The sequence below is a fragment of the Sphaeramia orbicularis genome, chromosome 7, assembly GCF_902148855.1.
Source record: "Sphaeramia orbicularis chromosome 7, fSphaOr1.1, whole genome shotgun sequence".
Lineage (NCBI taxonomy): Eukaryota > Metazoa > Chordata > Actinopteri > Kurtiformes > Apogonidae > Sphaeramia > Sphaeramia orbicularis.
In genome coordinates this window covers 48,799,848-48,820,229 of record NC_043963.1, presented here as the reverse complement: position 1 = coordinate 48,820,229, position 20,382 = coordinate 48,799,848, and the positions used below count along the sequence as shown (strand labels likewise).

Sequence of the window (20,382 nt, the reverse complement as noted above, 5' to 3'; positions counted from 1 at the left end):
TCCTACTCAGGCGCAATGATGAGGTGACCCACATTAAGATCCAGAACTCAGGCGACTACTACGACCTGTATGGAGGTGAGAAGTTTGCCACGCTGGCCGAGCTGGTGCAGTATTACACAGAGCAACAAGATCTCCTGCGCGAGAGGAACGGCCATGTTATTGAGCTCAAGTACCCACTCAATTGCAAGGACCCCACTTCGGAGAGGTACACAACTACACATAACATTCACTCATTCAAAAAAGGCTTACATTTTTTATGTACTGATGAATACAAGCAGCTACATACCCTGCATCTGCATGAATATATCTACAGTCAGCATATTGTGGATGAAAGTTTCTCATACGGACAGTATTTTTAATTGTTTCATCGTGTTTTCTTTTTTTTCACATTTCTGGAAAGTTAGTCTGAAAATGCGTTTCATCAGGCTCTTCCTACGTTGAAGAGCAGCTCACCCACCTGTGAGATGTTACTAGCCAGGCTTATAGTGCAAAAACAGTAACCTAATAGAGCTTCAGTGCTGCTTCCACTTTAGATACTTGTCATTTGTTAAATTCTAAATCATTTTTAGCATTTTTACTTGTCTGTTATTATTGATTGAAGCTGACTTTAACTTGTAAACTGACTGAAACCTGAAATAGAAGTATCAACCATGTTTAACATCTTTACAAAACATAAGCATTGACAACAGTCCCTTACATTTCATGAATAAAAGAATATAACCATAATGCAGTATGCACTGAGAATTAAAAAGATGTGGAAAAACTGAAATACCGGCTGTCATAACCAAAAGACCAGAAATTGTTGTTGACTAGTAGTTGCTAATTCAAACGTCTAATTGTTGCACATTCACGATTATTAAATTAATGATTTAAATATCTATATTTTTGGGAGCTAAAGGAATTTTTGACGTTGAGGGCTGATAAAAAGCCTTAACAACAAAAAAGGAAAATGTTTTCATTTCATGCACAAAGGCAAGTCAGTGTGCTTTATATAAGCAAAAGGAATATTCAGAGGAAAATACAATTAAAAGAAAGTGCAGAGTACATAAAATGAAAGAGAAGATATTATTAGAATTAACATGATTAAAAGAAAGTACAGTATTCCAGAAGTGCATAGGTCTAAGAATTGCAGTACTATAAGAATTAAGATGTCTGTTGTAATAAGAATGGAGTATGAATTTTAGAACTCAGTCCAAGGCACATGAAATGAAAACTTTTTAACCTAAATTTAAAAATGCCTACATTTGAGGCAACTCTAAGCTCTGCTGGCAGCGTGTTCTAGTTTTATTTATATAAATAAACTGTACAAGCAAAAGCACAGTGGAGGCTTCTGGTTAACAACATTGGCAAAGATGTGATGATGGTGAATGTCACAACAACCAGAAAGGACACCGTCTGAACTTTTTTTTTTTTTTTTTTGTTAACACAGTATAACATCTATAGGGATGGGTATTTTTTTTCAGATTTTGCTACTACTACTGCTACTACAACTACTACTACTACTACTACTAGTTTTATTGACACAGCTTGTCGTTCTAGTACTTTAACAGTATTCTTATCGTAAGGATTAGTGTTACGGTCATGTTACAAATTGCGGGTACCCATTCCTAAACATAAGCGTAATAGCAATTATTGACCTTAGACATCTAATGAGAGATAATAAGATATAAAACCATGTTGGAGGCTGATGAGTGTTAGGAGAGCGATTGCCTACAAAGTTTGCTTTGTACTGTCTTGGGTTCATCGTTTACCCTCACTAAATAATCCACTTTGGAGTTCCTGTCTAATTCTGTAAACAAAAAGTGCATTTTGTCTAGTTGATTCAATTTGCATTTTCATTTTGTGGATAGAAAAAATAAGTAGAAGCAAAGAAATTTGGAAAAAAAACCTTGAAATGTTGTAAAAGAGTTTTTATGTTAGAGAGCGGTGGAAAATTTTGTTAGATTGATAAAAGGTACATGTCAATAAGTGCAATGGAAACAGATGTAGCAAATAATTCTGCATGTGTTTGATGAGGAGTGATGAGGAGGCTGCAACCTTCACTGAAAATATACAGGAACTAAACAGAAAACTAATGCTAGATGGAAACAGCAATGAAATAACATCAAGTAGAGCTGTAGAAAAACAAATGTCGGACAAAGGCTCTCACAAACCACAAGAGTTTGAAACAACACTATATGATCTATGACAGAGGTTTATTTTAGAGGCAAAAGCTTAGGTAGCTCCAGGTTTTTGGCTCATATAGGCTGCATCTCAGCTTCTCAGTCAGCAGCTCAGGTAGTAAATTTTAAATCATAATGATGTTAAAGAACCAACCTTAACATTCACGTAATTAGCACTTCCTTCGTGGACTTTCTAGAAATTAAGTTGAAACACATTCTGTTGGAAACCTGCTCTTAGTTAACATTTAGAGGTTAGCCTAAAAATATGCCAAAGTTTTGCCAGACTCTCAAATTTGTCCAGCTCTAGTGTTACATCTGCACATACAGTTTTTAATCTAGGAGGAAACAAGTAAACAGTTAACAAAAATCACAGCATATGTTCATCACGTATGCACCAATGCACCAATGTATACATTTACAATTTCTGTGTACACATGAACCCACCCACCCACACATGAATTTCAGATGCACTTCAGCCACAAGCATAAACAGTGACATACTCTGAGGTGATGCTGCTGTTTTTGTGTATTCTTACTGAGCATCCACGTATTAACATCCTTCCAGCATATATACAGGTTGGACAGAGCTTTACACTTCATCACACACCTACGCAGTTTCTTTGAAATGGGAGAGTGAGGCAGCTGTTTCGTTCATGCTAGGAAACCAAGCATGCACACACATAAAGAGAAGGCATTTTGAACGGCTACAGGAGAATCTGTATCATTCACTCTCCCACTGTGTCTCTGTTTGGTATCATCTGAACAGGTTATGTACAATGTCTTTGTGTACACATTTGCACGTTGCAATGTGTATAATCTTATTTTCTATTTAGGTCTAACAACAACGTGTGATCTATGGTTTTGGTTTCTGTGGTTTTCCATTCTACATGCAGGCTCCTGTCAGAGCCTCCTACATGTTCTTGTTCACTACACAGATAAAAAAGAAAAAAAATTGCACTGACAAGCAGTGTTTTTCATCTGAAAATCAGCAGCTGAGTGAGGCTACAGCCGTATATGAGACACTTTCACTCTTTGAGTAGGAGTCAACGCTCATAATACATTATACACTATGGACATTATATTGAACCGTAAAGCTACAATATGGAACATTTCCACCTTCAGGCAGGAAGTATATTGCCATTCCTCCCCCTCAGTTGGTCAGGTCTCAACCTCAACTCTTGTCAGTCATCTTGGAAATTTGTCTGCCTTGAAAAAACATCTAGCCAGAGGCTGCTGGTTCTCTGCAGGAGTGTGAACAGTCTGAGCCAATGAGCGCTGGTGTTGACTGTGTTTTTACAGACCTTTTCTCTATGGTTAGTTTTGCAGTCTTTTTGTTTGTGGTGATATGGAGCTGCTAGCCTCACTTAAAAACTCACCACTAGCTGTAGGCTGATTGACCCCAAAGCAGTCACATTGACCAGTGAATTCCAGTAAGTGCTTTCTATAGTGCAGTGGTAACTAATGGGGTTAAAGCTCAATCTTTATTCATCCACCTGCGCTGTGGTCGTACTTTCCCACTGGCAGCACGTAATTTAACTGCATCTTTTTTAATGCTGATGAGTAGTTGTGTTAATTCACATGTGTTTGTTTTAGGGCTGGGTGATATAGCCAAAAATGTGGTCAGGATAAGAATGTTCATATCAGTAAATATCAATAAGTATCATGGCAAATGTCAAGCTAGTATTCTTTGGTCCTGAGTAAAGGATTAATAGAACTAGACCATTATTTGTTGTTTTAAACATTTCTGCTTAGTTGGAACATGACAAATACTTCAGAACATTTCAGAAATGTAGAGGTAGAACGTTTGTATCACAGCCTTTTATTTCAGTATTAGAATGTGTAAAATTAGACCCGAACAATCGTGAAAACTCTCATGATAAACAAATAAATAAATAACAATATTCATAGCTGTTGCTGTTAAGGAAAAGGATCAAAATATAATACTGTATAAACATGATATGATATAAAATCATATGGTGATGATAATTATCATCATAGATTATTTGCTGTAATTATAAAATATTAAGCACAAATACAAAAATTCAGAGGTTCAGAGGGAAAACGTGCATTTTTAGCAATGTGCTTATTTCCACACTGCACCAAATGAGGTCAGTGATTGATCCCTGAACTGTTCCATATGCCACTGTGTGTGAGGCAGTAAATAAACAAACAAACAAACAAACAGGACTAACAGCTCACTTTTCTGAATCCATTATTACTGACTAGTTCTTCATGAATTTTGCCGTTTCTGATGTTTTTTCCTCAATAAAGCTTGGTAAAACTAAAGATAAGACATTTCAGTGAACAGCACTTTGTGTGAGTCATGTGCTGTTAATACTGAATTTTCTCCTTTCCTCCCACATCAGGTGGTACCACGGACACCTTTCTGGGCGAGATGCAGAGAAACTGCTCACAGAAAAAGGCAAGGCGGGTAGCTTCCTGGTTCGGGAGAGCCAGAGTAAACCGGGTGACTTTGTCCTCTCAGTTCTCACCAATGAGGAAAAACATGAAAACGTGGACCGCAAGACCAAGGTCACCCATGTAATGATACGCTACCAGGTGAGGTACCTCTGTATACAAGAGATGTTTCAAGTACTGGTTCAGAGCTGAAATGATTAATCAATTAATCGAGTCAAAGCTTCATTCCTTAATTTCACTGCCGCTAAACATTGGTTCCACTGTTGTGTTTTACATGGACATTTATTATGATGCACATGACACTGGGATCAACACAAACAACATGGAGCATACAGTAGCTCAGAAGAAACGAGGACAAAAAGGCAGAAAATGTCTATATGTTCACTTTTCTTCATTGGAACTATCACTTCTTTAAACTTTTAAGCTTTCACACAAACATTACAAATATTAGGCTTTTTTTTAGTTACATATTAGTTCCATCTAAAGTTGTTAGTCAGTTGGATACAAATGTGCTGAAGACTGCAGTGCACATATTGTTTGTAGATGTCATTTTACTTGTTTGTAGTTGGTTATATAAATAGATATTTTATATATATTTTTATACTGTTGTTATTGTTGTTATTTCTGTAAAGACATTTATTATATATCCTTTACTTTTATACTTTTTGTGGTTGTTTCAGCTGGTTCTGGAATAAAGGACAAGTTGTTTGTCATGTTTAATTTTTTTCGTCTATTCAGATGAAACAAAGAAAATAATCAATAGAGTTATCAATTACAAAAATAATTGATGGTTGCAGCTCTATACTAGTTAAGTAAGTTTTTTTTTATTACTGAGGAATAAATCCAGGCTAAAGCCATTAATGTGAAGTAACAAGTAATGACTGAATAATATACAGACATTCAGGAAGCAGCACATATTACACAAGTGCACTGCAAAAGAAGTTTACAAAAAAATGTAATCAAACTTTTTTCTAAAAAGAAAGATGATCTTGTCAAACATTAGAACATGTTTGACAAGTAATCTTTTGTTTGAAAATATATGTATTTTTTATTCCAGCTAATACTGAGTTAGATTTAACACAGTGGTTTACATGAGCAGAGGAACAAGATTTTTTTTCTTATTTTGAGTGAGACCACATGCAAAACTCCCCAATTTAGGGATATTAAGTCTATTTTAAATAACTGTTTGTTGGTTGTAGTGACAGCTTGTTTTATTTTACTCATTGTACTTTTGAGAAATGTTCACTTATCACGCCATTTTAAATTTACTAATTTTTCAGTGGAAAAAAGTTCAACAATATATTACATTTTTGTTATTTAAAAACTGGTTGAATAAAATGAAGAAATTAATAGTTTGTCGAAGTTGCCTTCAAAAGGAACTATTTTTGGCTGTGTTTTACTACATATGTCTTGGCCTGTTCAGTTTTTTTGGGCAACAGACTTCCAGGTGTGAAACTGATCCAAAAGAGTCAGATGCGTGTTTGATAGGATTTGGAATAAGCCCATTTTAACTGCAGGGTCAATAGGTGCTTTTTCACATCAGATATTTTTGCTCCCTGCTGATGGAAAAGCTGTCATTGTAACTGTGGATTAACTGTCAATGTTGGTCTCCAGCAGGATGGTAAATATGATGTGGGTGGCGGTGAGAGGTTTGATACCCTGGCTGATTTGGTAGATCACTACAAGAAGAACCCCATGGTGGAGAAGAGTGGCATCGTTGTGCATCTCAAACAGGTACAGGAAAAACATTAAGAGAAACATCAGAACCAAGCATCCAATTACTGAATCTTCTGCATGAAACATGTTGAGTCATTTTATTTATTCCTCTTCCAACAGCCGTTTAATGCCACCAGGATAAATGCAGCCAATATAGAGAACCGGGTACGTGAGCTCAACAAAGTAGCAGACAACTCTGAGAAACCTAAACAAGGATTCTGGGAAGAATTTGAGGTATGTCAGCACATTACAGTTATGATCCCAAAAGATAGACTTTAAAGTATGTCTCAGTTACTGCTTTTTACTCTTTTGGACTTTGTGTTTAACAGCATTATCATTATGAGTGTCTGGTTTTGACCGGCTCTATATGTAAAGTGTCATGAGATAACTTTTGTTATGATTTGGCGCTATATAAATAAAATTTGATTGATTGATCATTGATTATTAAACGGTACCTGTAATGAATTTTCATAGCTAGCTATCACAAAAGATCACGTATAATACTAGTAGTTGCATCAGGTAACTTGCGTTGTAGCCTGCTGTCAAGTACACTTGAGTACTAAGCCACTGCTCTGTCAGGCATGGCCAGCGACACGTTGCCTCCTTCACGGACTGTTCTAGCACCGGTAGTGATGCAGACCAGTTGTATTGTCCAATTACCCCGCCCTTAATTCAAGTATAAGGCCCAGTATGGTGCATTTATGGTGATTTTTTTTACTGAATTTGCACCTCTCTTGCTTATAAGTAATACACAAAGCACAATTAATGTCATAAACATGATCAGTATTGGTACACTTTAAATACACAACCCAGGTAAAAACTATGACTTGACTTTCCCGTATGAAAGATATCAATGTTGATGAAGAAGTTTTTATTGGATGTAGACCAATAGTGAATGTCCTTCTACTTTATTAGAAACCAAATTGTGATGAAGTGAATACTTATCTCCAAGTATTTAAACAAAAAATGTTGATCCGCACATCAAAATTGCCTTAAAAAATCTAGATGTGGATGTTTTATCTACTATTGATGCCAAATTCTTTTGATACCAGACTTTATACAACATCTATTTGGCATTGATCGATCTGTTGAGCTCTATTGATTATTAGGACAGTTTTTATTTACTTATTACACAGATGTCCTCATATTGAGCTATATACATCATTTTATCATGTCAGTGTTCATTTTCATTTATATTAGTTATAGCACAATAACCACGAAGATTCTCTCAAATAATACAAAATGAGGAGAGATAAAGAAGCAAAACTGATAGAAGGATAAGTTTAAAAAAATAATCAAATAAATCAAAAATTACATCCTATCTTCTACCTACTACCTGTGTGTCATCTGGTTCTTGAATAGCTATTTCCTCTCCCCACCTACTCCTAAATTTCTCAGATAGAGATGTTGATAACAGGACATCATATGTGTTGAGATGAAATTGCCTCGATCGCTCTAGTAATATTGTGTAGACATTATGTCTTGAAAAAATAACTTGTCACATTTGATAAATGTCAGGGACTCTGTTCCCTACTGGCTTCATTTATTGATCTATTTTATACCTGTTCGTTTTGACATAGGTATCTTTTTCCACTGGTATTTGTTTTCTAGTCGATCAAAAGCAGGGAAATCTATTCAGACTGTTTTCAGCTTTTGAGTGATGAAGTTGGCTGAAGCTTATCATGTGGCTTTGCTCTTGTGTTCCAGTTTTTGTCACTCCTGAAAGTCACAGGTCATAAATGTAATTCCTTTCTGCTGTGACAGTGCAGTCAGTCAGTGTCACAGCTGTGAAATATTGGATTTTTTTTTTTTTTTTTGTATTTATTGTCTCAATACCAAGTCATTACAGTTTACATGGTTTTTGTTTCTGAAGCTTTAACAATATCCTGATGTTCTTCATTTGTCCGGGGCCATGATATAGTGACTCAAAGTGAAATTTCCACAGTTTAAGTTCATACTCAAACCTTTAACATTTTGTGAGCTGTACACTTGACACTACACAAGACACAGTGAAATTAAGATTTTATAAAGACTAAACAGTGATATGTAAGCTGCATGATATGCATTGTTTGCAAATCAACTTAGGAAAACCAAGAAATATGAAGGTATTAACAAGTCTCTCAGAGTGTACTGTATCTAGTTTTAATTCCATAGTTTGCCATATTTATCATATTTAACAGAAACAATGCACAAAAAAATGATGTTCCAAGCCTCTTTTTTTTTTATCAAGGTCTTTTTATTAAGATTTTGAAAAGTATAAATATAATTACATTTACTATTCAAGCATTTTTCCTTTTTTAACGCCCCCCCAGAAGTATTACAAATTAGAGAGGAAAAATGAACAAAACAAAAAAACAAAAACAAAAAGAGAGAAACATACATACACAAATACATATTACATATACACATATACTTGTACACTACACTCTACAAATTAATCTCATCCAAGTTTATATGGAGAGACATTTGTTTCTTTAGCCATCAATCATAAATAATGGAATTGCAATTAAAAAGAATAGATTTGCAACCAGAGAAGAGATTTGAGAGCAAAAGACAGTAAGTCAATCAAGAAAAATCTTTTGCTCTCAAATCTCTTTTGGCTGCAAATCTATTCTTTTTAACTGCAAATCCATTCTTTTTGACTGATGAATACAGAAACAAATGTCTCATAGGTATATAGTATCAAAGTGAGCTAAGAAAGGTTACCAGGCATCAGAGAGCTTCTGAACTGACCCTTTAACAGTATAGCGAATCTTTTCCAGTTGGACATAGTACATGACCTCTTTCACCCAGTGACCATACACAGGTGACTTTGGTTCCTTCCATTTTAGCAATATCATCCTTCTAGCTATGACAGTACAGAAAGCTGTCATGTTGGCTTGTAGTTTAGTCAGGCTGATGTCTCTTGGGGAAGTTCCAAGACCTTCTTGGTCATTGACTAAATCTGGAGTATCAGGAATACACACAGATTATAATTTTTAATATTGTTGCAAAATGTAAACAATTTTATTGCGAAAACTGTCATGAAAAAGAAGTTTTGCTAACAGCATTGATATTGTTTTCTTTTCAAAACACAATAATAAGTTCCAATTTAAGCACTAACCTAAAATATGTTAAATCCAACTTAACCTTTGCTCTAAACCTATGTCTCGGTTGTTTTTTCTGTAGTGGAATTGGTCTACATGGGCAGACTTTCCATATTTCTAATGTGGCAAAGAGAGTAACTAGTGGGGAACTGATCATGTTAATGACTGTTAATGGGAAGGGTACACAAGTTAGCACTGGTCTCCTTTTATGTCGATATAATGCACTTAGAACTGTGTAGTGCTTCTACTAGTGAATAATATGGTGGGGAAACTGGCCAATGACTGAGGCATTACAGCTGTTGTTTCAGCTCTGCTATGGTATGATGGTATATTTAAAATATGTATTAATAACCTCCTAAGACCCAGGAAATGTCAGGAAAGTACAAGCTTTTTTTTTTGTTTTTTGTTTTTTTAAAGAAGTGCCTATATTGGAAACATGATGCAACAGTTTTTTCAGATGTTGTTTTTAAAATTTTTATGGAATGTCCTTTGTGGTGGACAGTTTTCTTTTCTTTTTTTCGTATAAAGTTGTGAAACTCTTGTCCAAAAATGTGGACAGAAAACCCATAGCTGGGTCTTAGGAGGTTAAAACCAGTACACCAGAACAGCCAGTATGTCACCCAGCACTGCTTTACATTCATTTAAAAGTAGATACAGATGGGTATAAATTAAAGAAAAACCTGCTAGGACTGATGATGACAGTGTCCCCATTCATAGGACAAGAAGACTGCTTCCTTTAATTTGCCCTGTCATCGGCTGAACATTTCATTTTAATGTGTTGGCTGTTTCTTTTTTACAGGTCTTTTTATTATAAATTTTTATTTTCTTTTCCTCGTTTCATGATTTTTCAGGTACTTCAGCAGCAGGAGTGCAAACTGCTTTATCCCCGGAAAGAAGGGCAGAAGCTAGAAAACAAGAGTAAAAACAGATACAAGAATATCCTCCCCTGTGAGTCACGCAGCAACCTGCCATTTCCTGTCTCCCCAGCTTCCTGTGGAAACAGTGACACAGAGTGACAAAAGACAAAGAGGCCTCAGTAGAGTGAAGATTCTGTTTTGAGAACCTCTCCATTGATATACATTATGAAAAAAAAAGTCCTGAAAATGACTTTGACATGTCTATACATTTAGTTGTGCTGCTTTTAATTCCTTAATAACAGCTGGACTTTGTGTTTTCAGTTGACACAACTCGTGTTGAAATCAGGGAAATGGATCCAGATATTCCTGGTTCAGACTACATCAATGCCAACTACATCAGAGTGAGTCTACTTAGTATATATTCAGAAGGCTGGTATCTTTGTTTTTTATCCAATAAAATAAACAGCTGTTGAATATATTCTTGGTTAACTGAAGGTTTTTTGATCTATGAAATGACTGGAAATGGTGAAGAATGTCAGCCAGTGTTTTCCAAAGCCAGAAATGACACATCTTTTTGTGGTCCACAGACCAAACATATTCAGTTTTCTGTCATAAAGAGAGAAAAAAAAGAGTATTCAAATTTATGAGACTGGGACTAGACAATTTTGAGTATTTCTCTTCAAAAATTACTGACTCGTCTTAAAAATGAGTGAATTAGATGGTGTCTAATTGACGTCTAATTGATTCATGAATTAATCAGCTCATTGCATATGGTTCCACAAATTGGTCATTGATCACTGAAAAGTCTTAAATCTTAAAAAAACGTTACTCTTAATTTTTTATTTTATTTTCTCAATGAGCCAAGACAAAGTGGTATACAAACTTAGATACTATACATAGATGCACGTATAATGTACATATACAGTGTATGTATATGTTTATGATGTATCTATATAAATTTAAATGGGGGTGACACAGTGGTGTAATATTTTGCACCGTTCCCTCACAGCAAGAGGGTTTGAGATGGGCCGAGGCCTTTCTTTGGGGAGTTTGCATTTTCTCCCTGTGCTGTGCAGGTTTCCTTCAGGTCCTCCAGTTTCCACATGTATGAAGAACATGTAGACCTTGACCTACATCATTTTGATGCTGGCATGGATCTGGAGTTGGTCTCTGGGCAGTCCACTAGGATTTTCTTACAGGGACTGTAAAAGTGAACTTTAGTGACTAAAAACACGAGACAAGCTGACATCAGACATTTCTCTGCCATCCCTACTTATAGTTTAAATGATTTTGTTAAAGATCATTAATTGTATTTGTTTTGAATTAAAAAAGAAAAAAGAAGAATATTGCACCTTGCAGTGAGAACATGATACATTAGTCATTATTGTCATATTCTAACTACTTAAGATACTGTATTCTTTGTCATGAATAAAGTGGTATTGTCTTGGATGTACAGAGTATGCATGAAGATGGGCGTCACGTGGAGGAGGGCAAAGTCTTCATCGCCACACAAGGGTGCCTCCAGAATACAGTGATTGACTTCTGGAAGATGGTTTATCAGGAAAACACACATGTCATTGTCATGACCACAAAAGAGATGGAGCGAGGACGGGTGAGTTTTACCACTAAAGAAGAGGTAGCTTTATTGTCTGCTGTTGTGACTGGACTTACATCTAAATTGCCTCTGTTGTCTCCAGATTCCACTCCTTTGAACAGTTTGTTGTTGATTGTAATGGTGGAGACCTTTGAACTTACCAACTCTTACATTTCAGTGCTGAGAGTGTATGTTTAACATCCTCAACTGAACTCAAACTGAGCACAACAAAACGGTGCTTCACTTATCAGCACAATATTAGTTGAAAACGAATGAGGACTGTTCAGCAGCAACACTGTGAAATCAGGCCAGGTGTGTGTGGTTTTCAGTACCCAGGTTTATTGTGTCAGAAATGGCTAAATGGACACACTTCTTTCACCTGATCAGAATACCACCAGATACTGTCTGTTACAGTTATATTGACTGATAGAGTAATAAGTACTGGTATTAAATCTACTAGAGGTGTCAGAAAATATGGGCACAGAAGAGTTTTGTATTATTGTGATACCAAAGTGATTTCAAAACAACTGACTTTTTTTTAATTAGAAATTGACTGCTAGAATGAAGTCTTCCCATAATACTCCCCATAATCTCATTGTTTTGTATTGAGGAAGAAAACTCTGCCAAAAGGTGAACACGTTTTGTTTACTCAGATTTTTTAAAACTAAAGTTTGGCTACTGTAAAGTAAAACAAAACAAAAAAAGCAAAAAAATAAACTTGGCCTGTTACAGGCAATGAAGCACTTTCTTTTAAGATGGACATAATATTGTTGAACTGAAAAGTGGTACAAATGGTGTCACTCTTAAAATAATGAAAACAGTCTTGTTCGTCGTCTGTGATATAATTAAAATCATTGTTTTATCATGTTGCTAGTTAATTTTACCTGTATTACCTAGAATATCTTATTAAAGAGTTCAGCAGTCTTGTAAGTTCATCTTAAGCCACACTGTCCAACATGGATGTAGTCAGCTTTGGTATGATCTGTATAGACTAAAGTTTACTGAATGTCAGGATATGGCTTTGATTCATGTACAAGAAGAAAACGTCATCATCCTATGTCATCTACCAGTGTTGCTATCATCCTAAACAATGAATCACATTATTGCAAAAGTAATATTTATGTGAATGGAAAAATACAAAAATACCATTCAAGCGGGAAGAGAGGAGTGAGGAAGCAGTTGTAATTCAAGAAAACAGTTCAACTCGGAATAACAATTTTGTGAAGACTGTTAAGGTTACAATTTGTTGCCACATGAACTTGCATGTTCATGTGTTCCTGTCTGAGGGTTGCTTTTCTATTAGTCGGGCACCCCTGCGTTCTTGCGGCTGGGGCTGTCGCAGGAGGCCCCTCAAGTACCTTCATCCCCCTAAGCATAGACTTTCTGTTCTGTTTATGATGTTTCTGTGTCATTTGTTGCTGAATTCCTATTGGTTGTTAGGTCATAAGTCATAGCAGTGACCATGCTATGAGATGTGAACATTTCTGACACTGTCAGAGTTAGGGATGCACCGATACCACTTTTTACCAGACCGAGTACGAGTAAGAGTACTTACATTTGAGTACTTGCCAATACTGACTACCGATACGAGTACTTAATAATCCCATTCCAGTTCTTAGTTCCTTTTGTAAATGTGCTTTATTGATGTTGTCATTAGTCTGACTGGAAAAAAGTGCTGCTACTGACATTTAATGTGTTGGAATGAACGTTTCTCAATTAATCCACCGGGGGCGCCCCTCTGAATTAACCATACTGGACAAATACCATGAAGAAGAGTAAAGTTTTTTGAGAAGAAGAAGAAAGTCAGTAATAACAAACATGGAAACGACAGAGGCAACACTAATGTGATACTAATATTGCAGCGTTTTCTCTGGTAAGGTTTAAAAGCTTAGCTTCAGCAGGTAGAGAAAAGAGAAATGAGCGATAAGTTTCGTTTTCACTTCTGTTGGCGGCGGTCCACACCGCTCCATACTCCCGCTGGTATTCTCATTCTGTTTACGCATCCGCGAGCACCTGGAAAACGGATGGAATGTACGCAGAGGACGGACAGAATGCTGCGTCCGTATCGGTCTATGTCTTTAACGTTACTTGCAGTCAGCGTTACTTTTATCACTGCCATTTATTTTGAAAAATCTCCACACTCTTCACACTCCCCACACATTATTCCTCCTCCTCATACCAGCTGCACTGAACTGTGAATGTCAAACGGCTGTAAGTGGTATCGGTGCACTTGTATCGGATGTCTTTTACGAGTACGAGTACGAGTATACACACTGAGTACTGGAGTATCGGCATCGGTGCATCCCTAGTCATTATCCCTGGCTGTCTTTGCCCACAAGACCTGGACAATGGCAATCTGTGAGCCTCTCTCACTGTGTGTCATAGGACCATAGTTGTTTGTCCATGACCACAACGTGTTTACCAGGCTTAAGACAAACTTAGATATGTGTGACTCTTTTCTAAAATGAAAAATAATCTTTAGACTCATTTCCCAAAAGTAGCGTACAAGTTAATTGTATTTTACACGTTGAGGTGTTTGTACTCTGCTTTATGCTTTGTACACTTCTTCCAAAAAAGGGTTAAAATTATTACGATATATTGTCTTGCTTACAGTATCTCGACATATTGCAATATATCAAACTGTAACCTTGTAAAATCACTAGAGGCTTTCCAACACACCCGTAAAATCTGGATTGGTCCAACTGGCTCTTCACTACTGTGATTCCACAGTATTTTACATGAAAGGCAGTACTTGACAGCATTAGCTGATTCTAAGAGAGAGGGCTGAATCCACATAGTCGGCATGACAGTGTGGGGGTGGTGCAGGCGATGGCTGACAAGGATAGTATGACAGTTAAGCTGATTGGAAAGCTGCTTGAGTTGAGCTGCTTCTTTAGATTTTCTAATACCCACCCCTCCTCTCCCTCTCCATCTCCTTATCTTTCCCCTTTTTCTCTCTAAATCAGAATAAATGTGTCCGTTACTGGCCAGACCTCCATGCCACCAAAGAGTTCGGCAAGGTGCTGGTGAGGAACGTGGATGAGAGGCCTGCACAAGACTATGCCCTGAGGAAGCTGGAGGTGACCCGTCTGGACCGGGTAGGGAAAGCTATGTGTACTCAGAGTTGACCTACTGACTCAAGGTCAGACCTAACCCCTCACCCCACATAAACACACACACACACACACACACACACACACACACACACACACACACACACACACACAGAGCTATTCTGTAGCACCTGTTTGTGCTTATGGTAGTTTCAGAAGCACAAAAAGTAGGTGGTAAGTGCACACACCAATTTAAATGTTCCAGATTTCCTGCACTTTAGCCTTGAATGAAAATCCTTTGACTCAAAGTATTATATTTCTACATTGATACAGTAAGTAGTAAACCAGTATGACAAAAAGTGTTTTGTTGTTGCTGAAGTGAGCGTATAAGACAAATTCCAGCTAATACTTAGTGGAAGCTGCTTTGATCTCAGTACATAGTCTTACTACAAAGAGGTGTAGCCACCAGAACAGTCCTCTAAGTCTGTCTGAGAACAATTCAGAAGTTTTCTCACCCGATAGATCCAAAGTAATGGCTGTGCAAGGTTATAATAGTTTTGGATTTTTAATTATAGTTTAGTTTTATTTAGTTTTGGCCTTTTTTTCTCTAATTCAGTTAGTTTTAATTAGTTTTTAGAGCAGGTTTGCTAGTTTTTATTAGTTGTCGTTTTTTTCTGAAGGCTTAGTTTTAGTTTAGTTTAGTTTAGTTTAGTTTAGTTTAGTTTAGTTTTAGTATTATTTTTAGTTATTTCATATATTTGATCTACCTCGCTACCCTATTCAAAGAAATTAGTGAGGTGCGGATCACTGGGTTACCCTGGACACTTTATTTGGGGGTCGGGTTAGGGTGGCTCATTGACTGAGCGGAGACACAAATAGTACGATGTATAAATTCCCTATAGCAGGTTGGGGGGGGGGGGTTAATGCAGGTGGGGGTGCAACAGGGCCGGTTCTAGCAGGTCATATTAGGGTGGGCAGGTTGAAATAACAGGTGGGCAACTTGGTTTGTATGTACTGATGATAGCGAAGCTGAATAATGTCCTGAAGGCTGACAATTTGAACTGCAGTCCTGACAGCACTGAAAAGAAGTGGTTTGGGGGTTTATTTAAGAATAGGAATTACTTTATTGATCCCCAATGACAAATTCAATTGTCGGGCAGCTCATCTGTGTTAATTTACTCATTAATATAAAATAAAAATGATTTTAAAAGTCCCTCATGCATATTTCTTTTCATTTGATGAGCTTGAAAAAAAAAAGAATACTAAATACTAATCCAAAACAATATTCTCACTGTGGCCAGAATTTATACAAAAATAAGGCAGTCTACTCTTGTTTAAACTCAGACTAAAAAGTGGCACAACAGAACAACTGCACAAGCAACTGAAACTGGGCCAAAAGTAAAAAAAAAACAAAAAACTAAATGTTTTTTTTCATATTTCACAAACAAAAAAGTCTTATTTAAATTCATTCTGAAAAGTGACAAGTGACAAAGAAAACAACAAATCTTTCTTTTTCTGTCTAAAGCCCTGAAGTTTAGACTCAAATGTCAGTAGAACTACATAAATATAAACCAGCAGGACAAAATGATTATAATAATTAATATAATTTAGTGACAGATATCGTTTGCCCCTCACTCGGTTTTTGGATCTTTCTTGGGCAACGACTGAGAGACTGTGTATGTGTTTTAATGGCGTTGTGTTGCCCAGTGTGTGTGTTTTATTGGCATTGCTTTGGTCAGTGTATATGCACTGGGCCGACTGCTCTGCAGGAGCCCAGAGACAGAGCATGTCAAAAAGTCATAGATACAGTGAAACTCCAGCAGAGAGAATCGTGGTATTAAACAGAAACCTCGATAGGTGCAGCAGTGACCTCGGCAGGTGCAGCAGTGACCTCGGCAGGTGCAGCAGTGACCTCGATAGGTGCAGCAGTGACCAAGGAGGGCCGTTTATTTCCCCGCAACTTGGAAACGGACGACAGACAGTGAGCTGCTGTATGAGCGAATGAAGCACTCAGGAAATGCAAAACAATAATGACAACCAGTCACTGATGGAATAGGGTGGGCTGTAGACTGCCCATCCAATTGCAAATAAAACCCAATAGTAGTGTAGTCTGTTATATTTTTCTATTGAATAAACATTTTCCCTTAGCTTTTGATTGGGTGGGCAAGACAGACATTTGGGTGGGCTGAGTCCACCCCTGCCCATGCCTACCACCGGCCTCGGGGTACAATCCAAGCGTGAGAGGAAATGCACAAAGCAGCCAGCAGTAAACCACACAGAAACATATATGAACCAGCCAACCAGCAGTAAACCACATTGAAACATATATAAACCACATAGTAACATATATAAACAAGCTAACCAGCAGTAAACCAGATTGAAACATAAAAAAGATCGAAGCATATATAAATCAGATAGAAACATATAAAAAAAAAATCAGCCAACCAGCAGTAAACCAGATGAACATATATAAACCAGCTCAGCAGCAGTGAACCAGACACCTTAGCAGATATCTCATATCTTTATCATCTACAGTATCATTATTAGTCAGCTTTGCTACATTTCAATTCAGCTAGCTGTTGCAAGGAACATCAAATGTTTTTTTCACATTATAAAAGATTACATACCTCTATAATTGGATAACTTTTCTGCCTCCTCTTTTCTCTGCTTCTAAACTGTGCAGCTAAGGCCTTGGAAGGCCTTTTCATGGTGATGAATTCTGCAACCTTTACCTGGATGCTTGGTTCTACACCTGTCTGACACTGTCATTCAGCTCTGTTCTCTCTCTCGCACTCACGCACACAAGCAGTGAGCACCGGGTCTGGGAGAGTTCACCTGAGAAATTACAGGAGGGGTGGCTGTTTTGTTTTTTTCATTTCTTTATTTTTAAGCCAGTTAATGAGGAATTATCATGTTATCAGAACTAGTACTTCTTTATTTACTATAATTATTATTACTATTATTTTTTAAATATTTTTTTGCCTTCTGTGGCGCTCCCTCCAGTGGTTGGCGCCCTAGGCTACCGCCTATGGGGTCTATGCCACGAGCCAGCCCTGCTCCCATCACATCCACCTGCTGTCTGTACAGCTTTTTTTATTAGGAGGTATAGAGGGTTCTTTTCTGGGGCTGGATCATTGTACCTCATCACCTATAATAACCCAGACTTCAACCATCCTTTACCACTGGACTCTGACTACTGCACAGGTTTGTCTGTTTGGTCCCCTTTCTTTCTTTCTGTTAATAAATCCGTCTTGGTGCATTTGAGTCCTAATATTCACACCACATGATAGGTTAGTACTAGTGATACACGGATCAGCAGGTTAACCCGGGGGGTTATCTGTGGGTCAGGTCAAAAAATGTCACTATTTGCGGGGTGGGTCAAATAATTCCACAAAAGCCAGATCCGGGTTGAAAAAACCCCCCAAAAAAACCTGACCCATGCATCACTAAAAGAAATCCCATACAGGACTCTGCTGCTTTGTCCCAGCTTTAGTCTGCATGTTCCAGGTAGAGTGGGGACCAGAAGACAACTGTAAAGCACAAATGACCATACATGATGGACTGTGAAGTGCCGTATGGTGACACCGGCTAAAATTGCAGGAGCGAAATGAATCAATTTGATATCAATCCGATATTGACAAAGACGAAAACTAAGGGAATTTTATACATAATTTTTTACACATTTTACTTAGTTTTGTAAGCACACCATACAGTTTCAGGTTTTTTTTTCTTTTAATTAGAGTTTTTATTTGTTTCAGTTAACGAAAATGTTTTTTCAATTTTAGTTTTCGTCATTTCGTTCGTTTTCGTTAACGATTATAACTTTGTGGCTGTGTCCACTTCAATTTATCTCAGTGGGGTTTTTTTTCAGTAATTTGTTTATATACAGTTCCCTCTTAATTAATTGAAGCAACTCTTGGAAATAAAACTGTCCCAGCTCTGGTGCAGTGTAACAAATTCTATCTAGCTGCTTCTTTAATTGAATGTTTGTTCAATCACTTCACAATGTTATTGTTAGTATGTGTTAAATTCAACTCTGACATTTTTCAAATGGCTACAGCGATGTCATCATCTAGATGTCATCATCTAACTCATGACAACAAAGAGGACAAAGTGAATCCCTTGTCAAGTTATAAACTATTTCCCACAGTGTAAAGAATTAATTTGCCTGAAAAAAAACAACTGCACACACTGGTTGCTGCTTGGGCTAGTGTTGAGCCATACTGGTCTTAAGTATTAGCCACTCAGCATAAATCCACTCTAAGACATGAGAGAGAGAAAATCCACAGTCCTTATTTTACCTAAAAGCTTGCTCCATTAAAACGAACTTATTAGTTTTAGTGTCAGAAAATAAAGCAACAATAAATCTTCACACATTAGGCATGAGTGTCAGGACATATATACAGACCCAGTGAACACAGAGATATGGAAAAAGGGTTGCTCATATTGTCCACTGCTAGTAAAGAGAGGCAGTATGAAGGCCAAAATAACAGGCTTATATGTCAGTACTTAAGTCAAACAGTATCAGTAGAATGAATACAAAAATGTTCTTTCATATCTTTTTGCTGCTTCCGTCTTGTAGAAAGAGCCTGCACGGTACATCTGGCATTATCAGTACCTGAGCTGGCCAGACCACGGCGTGCCCAACGAGCCCGGCGGTGTCCTCTGGTTCCTAGAGGAAGTCAACCGCACCCAGAGCACCATTCCAGACACCGGACCTATTGTCGTCCACTGCAGGTACAACCACAAGGGATCAATGAAAGGGACAAAAAGAACACAATTCTACTGCTTTTCCACTGCTCAGCTCAATTCGCATTGATTTTGTCTATTTTACATTTCCATTACATGAGAGTGGGGTCCACCAGGCACCTTCAGATACTATTTCTTGAATCACTTTGACCAAGGTTCAGAGTTCCAGAGCGATACTAAACATGTCATAAAACCAGCCACCACATTGCCTTATTTACAGATGGAGTTGTGATGAAGATGACGTCACAATATTGAGGGGTTTCTGTACCTGCAGTGGATATGTAAAATGCTGGTACCAAATCCAATGTTGAGACTGTCAGTGGAGAAGCATAAAAATGGGGGGTTACTGCACATAGTTAGAATGACTCAAGAAAATGGACTTGACTTCTGATACCCTTATATCTGTAGGCAGCGACTACAGGTATACTAAAAATATGTGATAACTGTTAATACAGCAGTTTGTGTTTGGAGGCAGTGTAAATATGAAACAAACATCAATCAAATCTCACTTCAAGTTAAAAAACAAAACATATTTTTGTTTTTGTGTTGTTTTGTGTATCAAAGGTCCACACGTGGAGCATGAACATGAAGTTGTGGAAGTAGGAAGGTCATATTTGGACACACGGGGGAGCTTTAATCAAAGTTCTAATTTTTATTGGCAGAATTCACCCAACTGACCCTTTATTATGTTTAAATATACAGTATATTGTCACTATAAACCAACCAAGGTTTTCAACAGTGAATTTCA

General features: G+C 37.3%; 1 protein-coding gene across 1 annotated transcript in view; it reads left to right on the top strand.

Annotated features, from left to right (window-relative positions):
• ptpn11b (protein tyrosine phosphatase non-receptor type 11b) overlaps window positions 1-20,382 on the top strand; it is a 58,562-nt gene that overhangs the window by 27,831 nt on the left and 10,349 nt on the right. The window contains 9 exon segments of the mRNA XM_030137986.1: window positions 11-205; window positions 4,528-4,720; window positions 6,194-6,313; window positions 6,416-6,529; window positions 10,233-10,329; window positions 10,560-10,639; window positions 11,695-11,850; window positions 14,799-14,930; window positions 19,468-19,622. Coding sequence (XP_029993846.1) covers window positions 11-205; window positions 4,528-4,720; window positions 6,194-6,313; window positions 6,416-6,529; window positions 10,233-10,329; window positions 10,560-10,639; window positions 11,695-11,850; window positions 14,799-14,930; window positions 19,468-19,622 — 1,242 coding nt within the window.